General features: G+C 43.9%; 1 protein-coding gene across 3 annotated transcripts in view; it reads left to right on the top strand.

The window, feature by feature from the left end:
- LOC146866371 (sodium/hydrogen exchanger 9B2-like) overlaps positions 1-20,803 on the top strand; it is a 293,445-nt gene that overhangs the window by 182,395 nt on the left and 90,247 nt on the right. For all 3 annotated transcript variants that reach the window (XM_085636169.1, XM_085636185.1, XM_085636178.1), the window contains exons 5-6: positions 3,906-4,048; positions 7,920-8,047. In XM_085636169.1, the coding sequence (XP_085492295.1) occupies positions 3,906-4,048; positions 7,920-8,047 (271 nt within the window). The remainder of the gene's footprint in view (positions 1-3,905; positions 4,049-7,919; positions 8,048-20,803) is intronic.

The raw sequence follows: 20,803 nt of genomic DNA, 5'->3' as shown, positions 1-20,803 counted from the left end.
CAGGACTAAATCCATTTCTTACAGTTCTTACCTTCTTCCCTCGCTTCGTACAGGCGACCTGGAAAACTGCCGGCATTCTATGAATGCATTTAGTGAAAATGTACAGTGTCTGTACTATGATTTTGCTTTGTCGCCTGTTCTTAAGGTACCAGAATGCCTTGATACTTCTTTTTCTTTAAAAATGTTTTTATTGAACTGCAGATCTGTTTCCAAACACTCCATGGAACTTGCTATACTGCTGGAAGATTTAAAACCGAATGTTCTCTTTTTAACTGAGACATGGCTTCATAGTGAGTCAGACCCTACCCTTGCGCAAACCATTCTTCCAGATTATGCCATACATCAGATTGACCGGAAAACCGGCAGAGGAGGGGGTATAGCCATTATTCTTAAAAATACCTTTGATTGTCGTATTACCGCAGATCCTCTATCAGACTGCGAGAGTCTGGCCTTCTCTTCGGAGATCTTCCCCACCAGCACTTTTTCGGGCATTCTAGTGTATCGCCCTCCAGGTAATGCTAGACAATTTCTTAATGCACTACCTACTGCGGTAGCGGAATTAGCTATGAGACCTGCGAATTTTACTTTACTAGGCGATCTCAACCCTCACTTAGATAATCTTTTGGATAAAATGGCGCTGGAGCTGATTGAGAATTTGTCAGCACTTCAGCTCAGGGAGAAAGTGATGAAGTTCACCCATTCTAAAGGTCATCTTCTGGACCCAGTTTTTAGTAACTGTAGTGAACTTACGACAGGACTTCCTGTCCCCCTTCCTTGGACTGATCACTTTCTGATCCCGCTTATGTGGGAAATCCCCGGATTGAGCAATCCTCCAACATAACCTTGGTGTGTAAACGTAATTGGTCTAAACTCCCAACTGGTCAGTGGAAGTCAGTTCTGGAAAATAATAGACCATCTTGTGAGGGTAACTCTAATTCGGGGAAAGCTAATGAGAAATTCAACTCCTGGATCCAAGGATCCTTGGATATGATACTTCCTAAAAAACCTGCCCTCATGCCCAATAGGCCGAAAACTACTCCTTGGTTCACCGATACTTTGAGGGAACTTAAACAACGCTGCAGACGGCTTGAAAGGAAATGGAGGCTGGACTACCCTGATCTTAGTAAAATGAAATATAGGGAATCCATTAAACACTATAAATCTGAAATTAAAGTCACTCAAGCAACCTTTTATGAACAGAAAATTGTTCTAGCTGCTAATTCTTCTAAAGAAGTTTTTTAAATTGCCAGAACCCTTACCAAACTATCCCTGAAACCTCCCAATATTGTGTGATGCCTTGGCACACTGCAATACCCTGGCAGAGTTTTTTCACAAGAAAATTCAAACGATCTATCAGGCTTTTTTACCTTTTCAATCTACCAGCTCTACAATTGTTCCTGTTGAGTCGACTGTAAGGCCCCATACTCTTCTGGCACAATTCCCCCTTCTTGACTGGGCCTCGTTGGGTCCTATCATGGCCCACATAAAATCGAGCTCTCCTATTGACCCTGCCCCCCCTCCCCAGGCTCTTATTCTGGTAGCCGATACCATTTGCCCTATAATTCTGGACCTGGTAAATTCCTCTATTCTTTCAGGTTCAGTCCCGTCAGCATGGAAATGCGCGATGGTTAAAGCCCTGTTAAAAAAACCTAACTTGGATCAGGACAAGCTGGCTAACTATCGCCCTATTTCCCGCCTGCCTTGGGTGAGTAAGATTCTAGAGAGGCATGTACGCAACAGCATGGTAGCCTTTCTGGAAACTAATAATCTACTACACCCCTCTCAGACTGGGTTTCGTCCCCAAATGAGCACCAAGACTGCCCTCCTTGCAGTGACTGAGGAATCAAGAAGGATTTTAGACCAAGGGGGCACTGCGGCTATTATCCTGCATGACCTCAGTGCTGCATTCGATACTGTCAATCATGCTACCTTGCTTCTTAGACTCATGAACCTGGGAGTGTCTGGTATGGCAATAGAGTGGCTGCAATCTTTTCTCAGTGGCCGCTCTTTTAGGGTCTTTGAGGGAGATGTAGTCTCCGATCAGTATCCCCTTAATTGCGGGGTCCCTCAGGCTTCTGCCCTCAGCCCCACGCTATTTAATATTTATCTGAAACCTCTGGCAGAGATTGTCCATCCATTTGGCATAAAAATCGTCTCCTATGCAGAGGATTCCCAGCTCGTAGTAGCTCTTAACCATCCTGAAGGGTCATCTAGCACGCTAGGCTTCTGCCTAGAGGAGGTTGCTAAGTGGATGGAACGATCGTGCCTTAAGCTTAATGGAGATAAGACGGAGCTCATGCTCCTGGGCAAGTCTCCTGTTTTTAATCTGGCCTCTTTTTGGCCAGTTTGCCTAGGCCCGGCCCCTAAAGATCAAATCAAGAGCCTAGGCATCTGGATTGATCATTCTCTTTCGTTCAGTCACCAGGCAGCTAAACTTTCTGCAACCTGCTTCGGGCTATTAAGGATGCTACATAAGGTTCTTCCCCTTCTCCCTTTTCGTGCTAGAAGGATTATGGTCCAGGCACTGATCCTCTCTCGCCTGGATTATGGTAATGCTTTATACCTGGGAGCACTACAGTATACCATCAACAAGCTCCAAGTTATACAGAATTGTGCCGCCCGTAGACTTCTTCAGGTTCCTCGTTGGCACTCTGCCAAACAGGCATTAAAGAGCCTGCACTGGCTCCCTGTCAGACAAAGGATCCAGTTTAAAGCTATATGTCTGGCTCACAAAGCCTTCTGGAAGAATGGCCCCCCCCATTCTTCAGTCACTGATCACCCCTTATCATCCGAAGAAAGACCGTCGGTCACCTGGATCTTTTCTTGCCCTTCAACCTAGAATAAGAAGGGCCAGATGTGGTGGCCGTTCCTTTTCATGTAATGGTGCCATTGGATGGAATGCTCTTCCACGTCAATTACGTAAGGAACCTAACCTCTTATCCTTCCGCAGGTCACTAAAAACCTGGTTGTTTTAAGCTTCCGTCCTTGTCTCCTGTTTCTTGCCTGTCTGTCTGCAGCGCTGGGAGGCCTACGGGTAACCATCGCGCTTTATAAATTTAATTTCATTAATTCATTCATGTAGAAAAGGGAAGGTTTAGGGACTGGCAAGTGTGTGCACTTGCCATGTCGACATGGCAGTCCCAGACTGCACACAGGCTCTGCGATGGCAGGCTTGAGCCACATTTTACAAGCTGCTTCTGTTGGTGGCACAATCAGTGCTACAGGCCCACCAGCAGCATTTGATTTACAAGCCCTGGGCACACATGGTGCACTGTACTAGGGTCTGAAAAGTAAATCAAATAACCAATCATGGAATCACTAATCCATTACATCAATTTACAATAGGGAGCACTTGCACTTTGCCACTGAACAGCAGTGGCAAAGTGCCCAAAGCATCTAGACCAACAGATGAGGAAACAGCAAAAAGTGGAAGGGAGACTCACACCAATGGTGCCAAGTCTAACACCCTGCTTTTTTGTAACTATCTTAAGGTCGCCTGAAAGAGAAACCTAGTTCAGAACGATCTCGTCAATGCAGACGGTCAGCTGCCATGTATGTCTAATAGGGAAACCTCCATCGAGCATGAGACACCTTGTGGCACATACCCCGCCCCACCTGGGTGACATTAGGGACAGGAGAAGCTGGGCAGAGGTGCCCCTTAAAGGAACACTCTCTGCCTCAAATTCCAAGTTTTCACTGTTTTATGATTCTAGCATCTGTATTTGTTTCCAAACCACTATGATGCAGGTCCTGTAATAGGTTGCCTATTTGTTTGTGTATCGGTCATTTCCTCCATAAATGCGTTTTCCACATAAATATTTCTCTTGCGTGGCCTGATAAATTTACAATTTTTCTGATTGCAACATTTTTCCTGGGGACCATTCCCTGTTGTTTTTTATTTCTAGGAATGTTGCTTGCTGGCTTTCTTATGAGGAATATTCCTGTTATCAGTGATCAAGTACAGATCAAACACAAGTGGTCTTCATCCTTGAGAAATATTGCACTTGCCATCATCTTGACCAGAGCTGGACTTGGGCTTGATCCAAAGGTAGGCTCTGTTGAGTATGTCAGAGGCTTAATGTCACTGCTCTTTATTTCTTTTGTGGAGTTCTAAGGTGTAATTATGACATATTTGGCCTGCTTCCTTTTTCGCAGTGTGATAAGAGTGCTCAAATGTGCGAAATTGAAAACAAGCAGACCTATTATTTTCAAAATCTCGAGTAAATTTCTTGAACGGAAAAACCTTTGTAAGCTTAGAAAGGATAGTACCACAACTTTGCTAAAACTCTTTAGTTCAGAAGCTAAGACAGGGGACTCCAACCTTTTGTGTAATAAAAGATATTTATGTTAAAAGAAAATCATCCAGAGCTATTAATAGTGTTAGAGTATTAATACTGACCACTTCAGACAAGATTGCGTTAGCGGCCTCCTTATGCAAGGCTACATGCAAGCAGCGTTCACCTCTGTGCATCAGGAATGGTTCGATTTTTAATGTAGAATCCCTCTACATTGGCAATACATGACAGCCATAACACCTAAAGGCGACTCAGTTCAAAATATGCACTATCCAAGAACTCCACAAAAAAATACAGAAACACAACATGCTGGAAATAGCTAACACTCTTAGGGGATGCAATATTAGGTAAAACATGTGAAATATAAACAGGAACTAAATTGCAGACATGGACTACTTTAAAGTTTTTTTTACATTCGTTGATCAGAAGATCGATCAGTGTTTTTGCATTACAGTTAAGGTCAGGAATAGAGGGACCGATTTCAATGTCGTTTTTTAATTATTACCAGGTGAGACCTGGAGGGACACAGCTCAATAAAACCTCTGACTGTGCTGAAATTCAGAGGGTGACTGAGCAATGAGGAGACTTACAAATGTTGTTTGCATCTTGTCACATTTGCTGTGAAAATCTGGGGTCAAATGTCAGTCGTGTCTTCTCACAAATTGCTGCTTATTCTTTAAATATGGAGATTGTTTACTTTTTTCCCGCTGAAGGTTGTGAGTTTTTCCAACATCCAACATTTAAATACCTGTAAAATAACTGTACAAATATTTCAAAATATATCGGCAATTATGAAGCACTTTTTTTGTAATTCTGACGTGTGATGGAAACAAATATTCTAATGGGATCAAAACAACCCAATACACTTTACTTGGTAATGTGCGAATAGTAAATATTTGCTGAAAACCAATTTACTCACATTATTGTTTGTGTGCTATATATATAGTTTTATCAGCAAAACTGCATGCCAGTGCAAATTCTGCAGCCATTTAAATAGAAAGTGTGCTGTCTATAAATAAATGTGGGCTACCACGCCGTGCTTTAGTAATATATTTGCAACAGTGTGCTCCAAAATGCACCACTGGCTAAAATGCCACACCCTTACCACTCCTGTTAAAAGGATGTGACTCATTTGCTACACTTGTTCTGTGTGTGACGCATAGATTTTTCACAGTCCCTATGACTTCAGCATTGTAACATTAAAAGCAGCACCTCCACTCTAAAACGTGTACCAGCACAACTGCCCTTGGTCACATCGTCACCCAAAATTGATATGGCAAAATTCCAGTACACTTAACTCAGAGGTATTAAAAAAATATATGTATTTGAGCATACAAGAGGCGGCCATGTATGTGAAATTATGACTTCCAGAAAGGTAGTCATTTATAAGTGCACCCTGACAACACTAAACACCTCTGGGACAATTCCAGAACATGACACACAGTTGTCCCATTTCCTAACATTGAGAGGTGAGTTTCCGACCCGGTTAAGAATATGGCAAGCGTAATAGTCTCATTGACACTGTCAAGTTTTTCACTTTAGAAACAAAAAATATTCTTGCTCCTGTGAGTAGATGTTCACTATTTTTAGGATCAATTCTGTTTATTAGCAGTCCACACATGTTGAACACAGCATGCCACCTACAACCCATTCTGGGCCGGCCGTGTACATACAATGATTTAGATCGAGGACACTGGTAGCACAGCAATCTGACTACAACTCAATAGGGCTGGCCACATTTATTCAACAGAATGGATTGCCGTCCACAATAAGAAAGTTGTTTAAAAAGGACTAAGTTTGGAATAATAATTTAAAAAAAAACAACAACACACAGAAAACAATAAAAAAGAACAAATATCCAGTGGTCACTATTTTTAGAACATGAAGTTGTTAACTTTTAACAAAGTCATTGCAAATTGAAAATGGGCAGTTAGAGATTGGGATAATAGGAGGAGGGTGGGAGTACACTGCCTCACATTCCAGCGCTCAATTTGCCCAATGCATCATGGTAGATGCATTGCATAATAGCCCTTACTTCAGTAGCAGTCTTTAATTTTTCACCCTTTTGGTGCAGCTTGTGCTATGTAACTCTAGACACTTGTTTCTGGATTCATTCCTTCATCAGTAGAGAGCCACAAGTTGTTTTGGGGGTGCTGGAAATGCTGCCCAGAGGCTTCTCAGGTCTCCATACCGCTCACTTGGCGCAGGTGCATTAACACAATTTTGTCAGCTAAGTAGCTCAAGGGAGCCTTTTCAAACAGAAGGAGAGTGGGAGCACACTGCCTCCTATCTCAGCATCCCATTTGCCCCAATGCATCATGGTAAATGTAATTCATGATAACTCTTACTTCAGTAGCAGTCTTTAATTTTTCACTCTTTTTGGGAGTGCTGGAAATGCTGCCCAAAGTCTTCTCATGTCTCTGAACCACTCACTGGGCACAGGTACATCAACACAACACAAGCTTGTCTACTCAGTACCTCATGGGAGCCATTTCAAACAGTATGAGGGTGAGAGCTCACTACCTCACATCCCAGCACTCCATTTGCTGCAATGCATCATGGTAAATTGAAAATGTGCAGGTAGCACATGGGAAAATACCTCCTGACTTGGAATCCTTTTTTGTGTACAAATGTGAGCCGGCACCCTAAACGAGTTTATCCCCATAGCCCCTTTTAGGACAAAGGCCTTTGCTGGGCATCTATGCCAATGAGTACCACTGAGGCTGAACTGTTCCTTACATAAGGTTAAAAAAAAAATTGGTATTTATTTATTTATTTATTTTTTGGGGGAAAGTTTACTGTTTTGATTTATTATAAAAGAGGATTTAATGTCTATGAACTGCTATGCTCTTTACGTAGACTCCTCCCAGCACATAGTACTTTAAAGTATTTTTGCACTTTAGCTAAAGAACTTCTATGTACTGGTTTAGCATGAAATAGGGTTTAATGTTTATAATACTGCTGCTATGGATGTTAAAGGTTTATAGTCTAAATATTTTGAGTATTTGTCTTTGCATTTTTTTTTTTGCACTTTCTCACTTTTTGCACTTTAGGAATTGGGGTCTAGTTCTAGGAATGGATTTCATATTGAGTTAGTACTAAGCAGCAAATACTGTTTAAAAATCCATATGTACTGTATTGCGACACTTGGTAGTAACATTAGACTCTATGTGAAAACATTTATAGTTTTCCTCATGCGTTTTTGCACTTCACGTAAATGTTTTTTTGTTATTCAGTCATGGTATTTTAGTACATCAATGTCTAATTGTCTCAGGTGGTATATTATAAGGATTATGATTGATTTGTACATGGAGAATATTTCCTGATTGTTTGTTACTATCCCTGCTCTGCTCAATAAAAAAAAAAAAAAAGAGTACCACTGAGGCAGTTTATAAATTCTGCCCGTTCATGCGTCGTCCACTACAGACGATGTAGGAACTCCAAAGCATCCCTAGATTTTCCAGATTGACTAGAGTGTGACAGAATTGAGAGAATCGACTACCAGTAAAAACACATTTCTATTTAATCAGTGTAGTTGAATATACCTTGTTTTGAAAATCTGTTTTAAGAAACGGCTCAGCATGAAGGCTAATGTAGTATTTCTTGATTTGTTGACATTTTCAGGCTCTAAAGAAGCTGAAGGCTGTCTGCTTAAGGCTGTCATTGGGTCCATGTGTCATCGAAGCTTGCACCTCTGCTGTTCTTGCCCACTTTCTCATGGGGCTGCCTTTAACATGGTCATTTATGCTCGGGTAAGGCTTCTGGCTTTCAAAAGCGCTTTGATTCTCTTAACCATCCTAGGTGTGTAGTGCTGTATTGTGATCACTCAGGCAACCATAACATAATGTCTTTTTTAGTTGGTTTGAACATATTCTGAAACGTTTATTAAATCAGTTTGATGTACTATACGTGCCGCTGCCTATCTAAGTGCACTGTTTAATGGTAAACATTAGAAGACCAAGGCTTCCGAAATTTCCATGGAGTTCTACTTTACAAAGATGTTACACTACATTTCGTTAGTATGATTGTATAGTGCAACTTCTGTCATTGGTAAGGCATCTTTGAGTGTTTTGCTGATACGAAGAGGTCTTACTCGTTATATTCCAGTGATGAAGGTGCAGCCCCACAAAGTTTCAATCACTATGTTAATTTAAATGTGATATTTTTATGCACCCACTTTTGACTTGGAGACATGGCATAGCTTGTCGTGTTCCTAAATATCGTCCGTGACGGTAGGAGGGAGACGTTTTTGAAAAACTTGATTATTTTACTCCTAGCACTCTGCACATTCTAGAAACATACATGATATCGAAATAGAGGGGATTTCCTGATGTCCTCGATGTTATTAGTCAAATTTAGTTTTAGTTGTTTTTTATCCTTATTGCCTGTCCCAACATCCAGGTATTTACATGTGTGTCCAGTCCATTGTATGCCCAGATCAGCCACAGGAAGTACTGTTTCCACGCCCATTCGGAAAACGTGACTAACCCAGTTCATGCGTAACCTTGAGGTAGCATTCTGAAATGTATTGTCCGGATCCCTGGCGTAGACACTGAGGGGCAGATTTATAATAATGGGCGCATCCCTGCATATCAGCAGGGATGCGCCAGTTATTGTACGTCACGGCTCCGCCACCATGGATGCGCCGCATTTACAATGCGGCGCACCATGGGGCAAAAACCGACAGATGCGTGACGTATCTGTGCCGTAAATGCAGCCCATTGCTGGAGTTGTGTCGGAAGCGCGATGCAGCTCCAGCGAGGCTCTGTGGTGCCCTATCTGCGTCAATCCTTACGCCTGCTTCAAGCAGGTGCAGGGTTTTGACGCAGCATGGGCTCAAAAGTGACTGAGAGAAATCTTGTAGATTTCAGGTAGCGTTCCTGCGACGGAATGCCCCCCCTGCACAGGAACGCCTGCTTCTGGCGCAGGGCTTTCCAAACGTGACGCATCTCTCAGATGTGTCACGTTGTAAATACCCCGCAGCATGTCGCTGGTTTTGCGCCGCCGCCGCGTCACAAATGTGATGCAACGGCGGCGTAAAAGAGGCGCAAGGGGCTTGTAAATCTGCCCCTGAGTGAGCGAATGTGAGATCGTACAGCCAATTCAGTGTTCACGTTTTGGCTCTGAGGGCCGTAGGTTGGTGGTCAGTGGCTAAATATCTAATAGGAAGAAAAGATGACCAGTGAACACTCCTGCCCAGAGCAGCTTGGAAAAATAAGTTAATCTGCCTGTACAGACCCAAGCCAAGGCATCAGTTTTATCCAGTTTCTTACACTGAGGCCAAATTAAGGTGTGATTGAAATAAGCACTTTCTACTGATGAAATTGAACACCATTTTGACATCTTAACAGCCCATCCCTAGTTTGCTCAGAGTACCTTGTTTAGTCTCTGTAGATCCATGACTGTGCTTCTGTTGGGAATAATTCGACATTAGGTCTGGTGGACCCGCTATGCGCTTAACCAGGACAAGCCTAAAAGGTTTGGCATCTCTAGTGAGCATAAATAAAGATCTACAGAAAGGGATAGATGGCTTTCCTGGACTTTGCTAGAGGCATTTTAGTTGTTTGCCTATTGGAACCTGGTAGTGTCCTCTTGCAAAAGATCTGCATAAATCAACAGAAACATTTGAGCAAGCAGCAAATCAGACGACGCAACAAAGAATTGAGATGGGATGAATACATTTCTGGGTGTTAATCTAATACTAGCTGAGTTCTAGCTTCAGTTCATTCCTCCACTGTATGCGGTGTCATTCTACCTACGTAATCTCTTATCTGCTTGTGTAGTGGTCATACAGCAGGGCTACTGCATGTTTAAGTTAGTATAATATTCTTGGACATCTAGTAATTTTATTCATGGGTAACTAGTCAGATATAGTAATGCCATCACTTTAGGCAATAACCACAACAGGTTCAATGGCTTGCTTAATTATAAGCTGCCATTGGTGTACTTCATGCTGCCTGTTCAAGTATAAATTAAAAAAAATATATATATGTTTATTATTTGTTTTTTCCCTTTAAATTTAACAATCAGCATAAATTCAAATAGCATGTCTACAACCAAAATGAACTGGAGGGTCACACCAGGTAGCTAAAAAAAAATATATAACAATAATTACATTGAATTCATTGATCAGTATATTATAACTGTCAAACCAATGCAGATTTGTTTTGTCGTGTATTCGTTCTGGCATGTACATGGTTCAGTGCAAGCCAGGCCCCTCCATGGCAGCCCTCCAACATTATGTCCTTGGCATGTATCCCTTCTAAAATCTTGTGCCATTCCAGGTCTAGCCTGCCCCATTCCTTCTGTCTTTAATCTCCCTGTACACACGTACCATTTCCCTATTCCATTACCTGTTCACATGTTTCTTCAGGACGGCATTTAGTCAGGGGGTGCAACAAGTCATTTATCTACCCTCACCAATCCAACAGGCCCTCCATTACCTTATTGTCTGTGCAGACCATACTAAGCCGAATTTGGTCCACTCTCTCCCAGTCGTTTACATGCTTAATCGATCGCCTGGCATCAGCAGCTCAGATCCCAAAAATAAATTGCTGTTCTTCTCTAGGCAAATAGCAATGTGTACTCTGCTGTTTGTTTTCCACATTTGAAGTTAGGTTTTGAAAGCGACTATATCTATCAGACATGCGCATACTTGGCAATAGTTCAAGCAGAAGCCCTGTGTTTGTCAACCTTTCTGAGATTTCTGACCAATATATTTGTTTATGAGGATGATAGAACATCATTTGAAAGAACACTGCTTACTTTGCAATCCAAAAGTCATCCGTCCATGCCAGATCTAACTTATGTAGTATTGTGGGGGGTGGTGTATGTTTGACGCATATTGGTTTGTTAGATGCGATCTAGCAAAACTCGTCATTGTTTTGATGGTCGTTTGTGCCTTTATTTGTGTGTCCCTTACCACTGTTCCTCCCCCATGTACCCCTTGTCAACAAATATTCCCTAGGATGTTGTTCCAATGGTGCCCACTATATTATCGTGATTACCCTCTGGACATTGTCACGTCTAAGAGTGTTGTGAGCCTGTGTGAGGGTAATGGCACCATAGGTTTCTAACTGCTACATAGATTGTACTTCAGTGCAAGATTGATCCAGCCCTAACTGATACACTGTCTTGGTCTACTCAGATGTTACAAACCTCTTGTTCAGAAATAGGGCCTGCCATAGTTTACATCCTCCTCCACTCATTTTCAAATCTCTTACTTTTACTACCTGTCTAAAGTGATCTTCATCCAACAGGGGTGCATCTGATGTACAAGTGTTATAAATTCAAATTCTCACGCAGCACTCCTGTCATCCTAACCTTGCTGAAAAAGGAATGTGAGTCTTCTTCTGTTCCTGCTGCAAATACATATTTTCGGAGATTCTGTGCCATCTATTACCCCACAAGGAACTCCCAAGCTATCTCTTGCCCTTACGAGGTATGAATTGTAGTTCAACTTTCCTACCTTCTCTTCTGGCTTCGTATACTCGTTTTGCCATTTTACAGAGGTCCTACACGCCAATAATACAGATGGTTGAATTTCCTAAACCTGAATACTTCCTTTGTCTGTCTTTCCATTCATCCTCCGTGATTGACTGATATTTGTTCCAATAAGTACTTGAAAAGCTGCCTCACACTCCATAGTCTCCAGAAATTAGAGCTGGGTGAGAAAATCCCTCATGATGCTGAGCGGCAGTGGAAATAAAGCCTCGGCATCAACAAGAATACAACATGTTCCTCTCTTCTATTTAAATTTATTAGACCAGTGGGGTCTTCAATCACTGTTTTATATCTTTCAGGATTAGGGTTGCTCTGTTTGTCCCAGGTTCACTAAGCGTTTGTGAATTACTTTATTGTTTATGTTCAGCAGTCGAGGTGAAAAGGCTGTTTCTTGTGGAACTCCCTGCACATTAATATTTTTTGCCTTGTGATGAAGTTCAGCATTCTGTTTTCTGGCATAAAACAGGCTTGCTCCTTTTCTGAAATCCAGGTCACTGATGTGGAATGAGGCAAAATAGTGCTTTAGTCAGGGTTGCCAAAAGCAGGAAATGGATTGGAGGGAATCATCAGGCATTGTTTCCTTTGTTTGTGCATGAGGGAAGTTCTTCCTGTAACTCCAAGATGGGTTGTCCGTACCCTGTATACGTCGAAGCCAGACTGCCATTCACTGAGATTTGAAAAGGCAATGGGCCTTGACATGCTACTGCAGATATTTAGTTGCGTCTTTCTCAATCTCATAAGCACAAATGGAATGTAGGAGATGTATGTTTAATTTAAAAGCTTGGTGGTCCCAGGATAGGCTTTTGTAGAATGTCTTAATCTAAGACTTGCTTATCTGATTATGTATGACCCTAGTCTACACAGATGAGTTGACAAAAGGTGAGATCATTATGGGTGATTCATAAAGTGTGTTAATTAGTCAAACTTCTTCCGCACAGCCCCATTTTATTGACATGTTGATGTTTGTTCTGTTAGTAAGCTCTCACAATTTTACCAAATAATGACATAAGGCACAGGGAGGTGATGTGGGTTTCCAAGCTCATTTAATTTTGGTCAACTGTGGAAGCCCAAATAAGAGCTTAGGTCTCCATCCTTCTCATTGTACACTAGACCCCGGTGCTAGATCGTTTTGCTTCCCTTTATTCTATAAAATAATGAATTTAGATTTCTGAAAAGGAGATCAGGAGGGTTCACTGTAGGGCGCTCATGCTAGTTTGTTACCTGAACCCTTTCATATTGACGTCCTATGCAGAGATCATGCTCTAGTCTACTCTTGAGAGGGTTTGGTTCTTGCAGCGAAAGGTTGATACCCCTTCTTCTTGCCCTATTGTTTGCCAACTATTGGGTTGATTTGAGGGGAGACAATTCTGGGGACCCGGTTATTCAAGTTGTATTGATAATATCCATTACTGGGGAAGATTTATTGATGGCTGTCTTATGATATGGACTGGAGATGAGATAGAATTGAGAGAGTTCTTTGAATACTTGAACTCAAATACATTTAATAAGTCTTTTACACTTGAATTGAGATATCAACTTATTGTATTCCTAAAAGTGGAATTATATATTAAGGACAACCAGAAACACAGCGGAATGTAGAGAAAGAAAACATCATGTAATGCCTTACGACACGCTTAAGCTTCCAAACTAAGTTGCAAATAAATACCATACCTAATTGAGAAATGGTGAGAGCACATCATAACTGTAGTGAAGAAGGGGAATTTCTACGGACAATTAATGGGGTTTTTTTTGTGTTGTATTTCTTTATTAACATTTTGCATAAGATTTCATCATGAAAACAATGGCATCAGCCGCACTTCTACAATAGACAAGTGAACAAAATTATAAAGAAATGTGTGCGACATGTGCCTCTTAATGGTTGAGAAAAATATATAAATAGGTATATAGCTCGGGGAGTGAGGGGAAAGGGTGGGGAGTGGAGAAGTACACGGAAATCCGAGAACTGATATATATATATAGCAATAATAGCAAATCCAGTGTTCGCCTAGTGCGTGAAGGCCTAAGGGTGTCAATTTTAGTCATATAATTGGGTTCAGCGTATGTGGCTGGAGCCGATTATCAATCGAGCAAATCTACTTGTGACTCTGGGGGAATACACTCTCTATTCCTGGGTGTAGCTACTGTGCCTAGTGGGGGAGAGGTCTCCGGTGCAGTACCCGATCACTTCTGGATTAGCTTTGGTTTCCGCTCTGTGGAGGAGGAGCCCGCTGTGAGCCGCGTCCGCGAGTCTGTCATCGAGATCACCATCGGCTCTGGGACCACGGGGCCGGCGCCGGTCTATTGGGAGTGCCTTGGGAGTACCTTGGGAGTGCCTTGAGGCTCCTGAGGCGCGAAACCGGCAGCTGGAGCCGAGCAGAGCAGAACCGGACAGCTCGAGCGAGGTGAGGGGTGGGGGTGCGGGAAAGCAGGAAGCAGTATGGTGCGCAAGAGCAATTCAGGGATGTTGGTGCTCCCTTGCGCCCCCGCTCCAACCCTCGCCACTGCCTACGCCCCTACCCCCTAGCTGGTTGTGCTTTCTACAGCAGACAGTGGACTCTCTTGCTTGCCCTTCTGAGAGCTCCGGTGTCCTCTGGAACAATCTCGGGCTTTCACGACTTATGGTGCAACGCGCAGAGTGCAGTGGGTGCGAGCGAGGAGGACGCAAGGAAGACACCGTCTCGCTTCACCTCCCTGTCACTACATCCTCATTTGGTGGGGGTGGAGTAAAGTCTCTTCGAAACCCCTGCTGAGGTCTCCCGCAGCCATCCTGCCATTTGGACCGTAGTCCATGCAGCTCACAGCCCGCTGCTGCAGTGACAGGGCAGCAACAGGGGCGGCGACAGGGGAGCCTTGGCAGGGCTCTGAACGCAGGAGGATTCGGACGAGGATTCAGACAGTGGAGCTAAGGGGGCTAGGTGAGGGGGGTCACACCGACATCACACCGACTCCACAGAGAAATAAACCAGACCTAGCAATTGCCTCCAGACCCCCCGGACCCCCTGGCAGATTTTCTTTGGGGGGGGGGGGGCTCATCAGTCCAGCAAATAGCGAAGAGTAAAGTGCATATACATGACAGTCAAGTCAAGGCTTACAGTTCATTATAAAGTTCATCGTCATCACCGATAAAACAATATAACAATAGAACTTCATCCATTACTGGTGCTCATCAATAACATACCCAACACAACTAACGCATTTAAACTCACCAGCCAAACAGGCGCAAACTGGAATCAATGAAATCAATTTGTAAATCAGGACAGACTGGGCAGCGAGAGCAGCCCGCGCCTGCCCAAATAGGAACCCGACATAGCCACAGTGGTAAGCATGACGTTGACGGGAAAGCATAGGCAAAAGTGCTTCTGAAAGAGCTAGAGGCTGGATAACAGACAACCAAATAATACCACAATACCAGACAGGATTTCGGCCAAACTCTTCAACAATGGACAATGCCATTGCATTATCATACCTGGCAACTAAGGCCATAGATGGTGTAACCCCATCCCTATATGCCTGCTTCATCGACTATAGCGCTGCTTTTGATGGCATCGATCGCAACATATTGTGGGCAAAGCTTGCAAAGTGGGGTATACAGAGGAAACTTCTGGCAGCTATTATGTCTCCACACCGGCACATGGGTCCGCACTAAGCTCACACAGGCACATGCAACAGCCAAGATCTACACAAACAAAGGGCTAAAACAGGGCTGTGTGATTGCACCAACATTGTTCAATTTATGTACTGCGGACTTGGGAGTTGCACTTTTAAAAACCAACATCTTCCCACCCAAATTGGGTTACCTTAAAATACCTATCATGCAATACGCGGACGACCTTGTCATTATGGACCAAACCAGAATAGGCATGAAAAGGTCTTTGGAGACTACATCTCTATAACATGGAAAACAAACTTCAAACCAATGCAACTAAAACTAAGGTATTGGTTTTCGGTCATAAACCCCAAAAGATCCCTGCCGGGTTGGCACAGTGGTCCATTAAGAATTGCCACCGCAAACAAGTATACCTACCTGGGAGTACAATTCTCAGATACCGGTAGAACAACACTTCAGGCAAAAACACTGGAGGCAGAAGTGGTCAAGGTCACACAAGCCCTATGCAAAATACACCAGAAGCTTGTAAGCCAACAATAAGCTATGGCCATCTGGCTTTCCCGGGCTTCTTGTCCCATAAACTGGAGCATTTGTACATCATGGCTTTCAGAAAGGTCTTTAGGTTGCCACTCTCGACAAGGCGCACACTGATCCGACTTGAGTTTAACCTAACAGCAATGTATATAGAATGTAAAAAAGATATAGTGAAACTGTATCATCATGTGATCAAGGCAAGCCCGGGTACCTTGAGGGAAGCACTTCAAATAGTCTTCACGGATAAAACTAGTTGATGGGCTAGGTACCTTGTGTCAGCTAATAGTCCACTGTGTTTGCCAGCTGATCACACAACGGTCATTCAACTGCCAACGGCTAACTCAAAGAACCTGCTAAATAAACAGGGAAAGATCATTTCAAGGAACCAGGACATAGAAAGGATCAGAGCCATCCGTGGCACCGAGGGCCTTGCCCACTCACATGGAGTCACTCTAAGCCAACCATACCTGAAGGCCGGTCTGGGAAGACAAGCTCTTCAAAACGTTCTGAAGACCAGGCTTCTAACTCTACTAATACAGGCCTACAGGGCACATTGGAAAACCACACCAGCTGGAAACAGAGGATGTCGCTTATGTCATTATGCCACAGAATCTGCAGAGCATGTCATCTGTTGCTGTCCAGCCTTGGTAAGTCCAAGGCGCTAATACTTAAGGACAATGTTCAACCTAAACAAAGTAAGAACATGCAAGGAGGCTTTAACGTTCATATATACCACGACAGTACCAATGGAGCTTGCACGTGCCGGGAAGTTCTTTGCCGTTGCTGGAAAGACTTTATGCCAAACGCAAGAACAAAAAATAACAGCATAATAATAATAACAACTACATGCCTACTGTCGCTGAGCAACAACATCACTACACGGAATGGCCATTCGTGATCTTTCATTAAGCCTTGCGGTTAAGACGTACCAATATCAGGGCACCGACTTACGAAGCCTGAGGTCACATATCACAAATTTATTACAATGACTGTATCATCTTGCACTATGCTTTATCCATTAGATGCACTAACAACATTGCACTGATCAACAGATGTATAAGTTACTAGCTGTTTTAAATGTTAGATGTCATTTTTTAATGGGGGAGAAGTGCTGAAATTCAGAGGTGGGATATTATTATGCACCTTCTGTTGTTGGATCACTGCGCAGCATCTAAGCATAAAATAATCCGAATTGCTATATTTCTACATTGCTGCAATGCTGTGTTGTGTTGTATTGTAGAGTAGAACCAGGGGGGATGAACATGGGAGGGAAAAGGCAAGGAGGAGGGGAGGGGAGGTGGGTTAGGAAAAACAGGGAACAAGGAGGGAAGAGAGAGAAGAACCTGTAGGGATATTGGAAAGATCGCCAGAATGCATAGCTGAGGGTACAGGATGACTGGAGATGTCGAGGATAGGTAATGAATAATGTAAAGCAGACCTAGTGTGTCCATATGAGAGCTAGGGGAAGAGGAGTTTGAAGTTGATGGAAGAACATATGAGCACTGATGGAGGATGGTAGGAAGGAAGATGACAACTTAAGCAAGGGGTCATTACTCTTGTTTTGGATTAAAGGGCATCATCTTATGTCATTGCCGCTGCAAGAGTTGGAATGTCTGCTATGGAGTTCTTATCAGTGTCGCTGTCCACATTCAGGAAAGGTGCACATATCTGAAGGAATAGGTCAGTCTGGTCGTGGAGATTGTAAATGATTAGCTCATGGGAGGCCGTGTGTATCATAGCTACCTGCCATTACTCCTGCGATGGTGGGGTCGCAGTTTGCATATTTTGGCTGTAGCTAGTTTTGTGTGAAGGAGGGGGCATTGTGGCTTTGAAAGTTTTGGGGAGAGCCGCAGATCATGCAGGAGAATGGTGGCAGGTGTGAGAGATGCAGAGGCATATTGATACGTAGGACTTTGCCCACATAGACACTCGAGGATTGCACCATCGGGTATTCACATATAATATGGGTCGTGTCACAACCAGTGTTAGAGCATCTTCAGCAGTTAGCATGTGGAAGCAGTCCTGCCTTGTGCAATTTTGTCGGTGACCAGTGCCAGTCATGGAGGATTTTGAATAAACAGAATTTCAACATTGCTTCCCGGGTGACACCTGTCCAAGTCATCCAATATCTCTAACCACTCTTCATCCATATAGGAGACCGATAGCCGGGTTTGCCATCTGGTACGAAGATTCCGCAACAGGGGCTGTGAAAAGAGATGGGATGTGAGTACTCTGTAAAGACCAGACGTTACTCCCTTATGTTTTCCCCACGTGTTTAGATACAATACTACTGGCGAGGTCTGAAGCGACCAGGGGAGTGGACCCAAACTGTTCTTCAGGCAGTGCTGAAGTGGAGTGTATTTGAAGGATTGCTGTGTCGGAAGGCCAAATTCCTCCCTTAATTGCACAAATGTTTTGGAATCACCGTCATGGAGGAACTGATCCAGGGTGTGGATTCCTTCTGCCTTCCACAAAGGCCAGGATGTTGTTCATCTATTAATGCTTATACCTCTATTACCCCACAAGGGTGCTTTCTCATGGATTCGTGGATTTGAATCTAACTAACGGTGTGCCCGTTGCCAGGCCTTGCGCATGGCTGATAGTATCAGATTCATGGGGTCACGGCGGCTTGTTCCTGTTCCATACAAGGATGAGAAACCTGGTTCTGTGGACAACAGGTGCCTTTCTATATGTACCCGTTGCGGCACATCAGGGATTCTTGATAACATGTACGACACTTGAGATAATTGCAACGCGAGGGCAAAGTGTTCAACCGACGGAAGGCTCAATCCTCCATAAGAACGATGTGCTTTCAGTTTCACCGCAGCAAGGCGAGGTCTTGCCAAACCCCACACAATGGAGTTTATCTTAAAATCTATTATTCGTAGCGTGGACAGGGGGACCTGAAGGGGCAGCATACCGAGGGTGTATACGAAACGCGGAAGGGTGACCAATCTAACGGCTTCAACCCTAACCCACATGGAAAGCCCCAGCACTTTCCATTCTTCAAAGTCACGCTGCATCTGGGAAATCAGGGGGCTTAGGTTATCTGCAACCATCCCCTCCATACCCTTGTTCACCAAAACTCCCAGGTATTTAAGACGTGAGGGTTGCCACTGGAAGGGAAATCCGTGTATAGCTGTTGGGGTGGTTCCGTCTGAGATGGGCAGCGCCTCGCTTTTGTCCCAGTTTATTTTGTGGCTGGAAAAGGAGGATAAATTATTTATAATTTGGAGTAGAGATGGCAGAGAGTGGGGAAGATCCGTAAGAGTAAGCAGGATGTCATCCGCGTACAAGTAAAGTTTAGATTTTCCTGTTGGGAGGCGTGTGCCCGTGACGCTGGCTGCTTGACGTATTGTGGCCCCTAGGAGCTCCATAGCTAAAAGGAAGAGACGTGGGGAAAGGGGGCACCCATGGCAGGTCCCTCTGCTAATCGGGAACAGATCCGATATAAAACCCCCGCAATTTACTGTGGCGCTGGGGTTATCGTATTGCAGTCGTAATTTGGCTATGAACTGGTCCCCAATCTGAATTGTTCCTTTACTTTAAAAAGGTATTCCCATTCGATGCGATCAAACGCCTTCTCCGCATCAAGTGATAATGCTAGTGCGTCATTTGAAAGGCATTTGGCAGACCACAACGTGTGAGCTAAAGTGCGCAGGTGGTTCCTAGAGGATCGTCCTGGTACAAATATCACTTGTGTTTGATGTATCAGGGAAGGCAGGACTTTACGGAGACATGACGCCAGGATGCTAGCCAGTATCACAGTTTAACAGCGAGATGGGGCGGTAACTGCCGCAAAGTAGGGGATCTTTTCCGGGTTTGGGTAAGATGGCAATCACTGCTTTATTAGAGAGAGGTCCTAGTGAGGTCTCATAATCCGCCTCTTGGAATGCGGCGTGTAAAGTGTCAATTACACTGTCTCCTGCCCATCGGTAAAATTCAGCTGGGAAGCACACGTGAAATCTCTTTACTGATCTCACCTTCAAGGAGTTCTTTTCCTTCATCCGAAAGACGGGGAAGATCCTCCCCTGTGAGGAAGGCAACCATGTTATCTGTATCAGCCTGTGTCCCCGGGGTGTAGAGAGACTTGTAGAACGAAGCAAATTCATTCACAATATCCTGGGGTCGGGTGAGCGTGGTGCCTCCAGCTGACCGTATTGCTGTTATGGCTATAGCAGCTTCTCTTTGACGTAGCTGTGTCGCCAATAGTCTCCCTGCCTTTTCTCCATGCTCGTAGTGTCTCCCTTTCATTCTTTGTAGGGCGTTCTCTGCCTTGAATGTGAAAAGGCCATTCACCGCCATGCAGGCTTGCTCCAACAATTTGCGGTGCTATAGAGTTGGCTTTCCTGTGTATAAGCGGTTATAGGATGCAATTTCCTGTTCCAGCCCCTTCTGTCAAGCAGCATCTTGCCTATTGGCTTGTGCTGCGTCTCACATAAGTTGGCCCCTAATGGTAGCTTTAGCTGCAGCCCAGATAATCCTACCTGAGCCATGGACCCTTGATTGGTGGAGAGATAATTCTGAAGGTGCGTTCGTAGTTAGGATTTACCCTTCGAGGTCTTATGACGCTGAATGTTCATGCACCAGGGCTTGCGTTGAAGCCTGGAGAGTCCTTATTCCAGTGATAAAAGCACCGGAGAATGTTCAGAGAGTGCTGCCTCTAAAATGCGGGATTCATGGACCAGCTGTACCATTCTTTGGGATACCAGCAAATAATCTAAGCGAGAAAGCGTGCCATGAGTAGGGAGGGTAAATGTATATTCTACATCAGTCGGTGACAAAGGTGCCAGTGATTCATCAGCCCATTATCCGCTAATATGTCACCCATCAAGGCTCTATCTGCGGCATTGCCCCTGTCAAG

Source organism: Triturus cristatus, chromosome 2_1 (assembly GCF_964204655.1).
Source record: "Triturus cristatus chromosome 2_1, aTriCri1.1, whole genome shotgun sequence".
Lineage (NCBI taxonomy): Eukaryota > Metazoa > Chordata > Amphibia > Caudata > Salamandridae > Triturus > Triturus cristatus.
The sequence above is the reverse complement of the archived record's forward strand: the minus strand, read 5'-3'. Positions and strand labels throughout refer to the sequence as shown.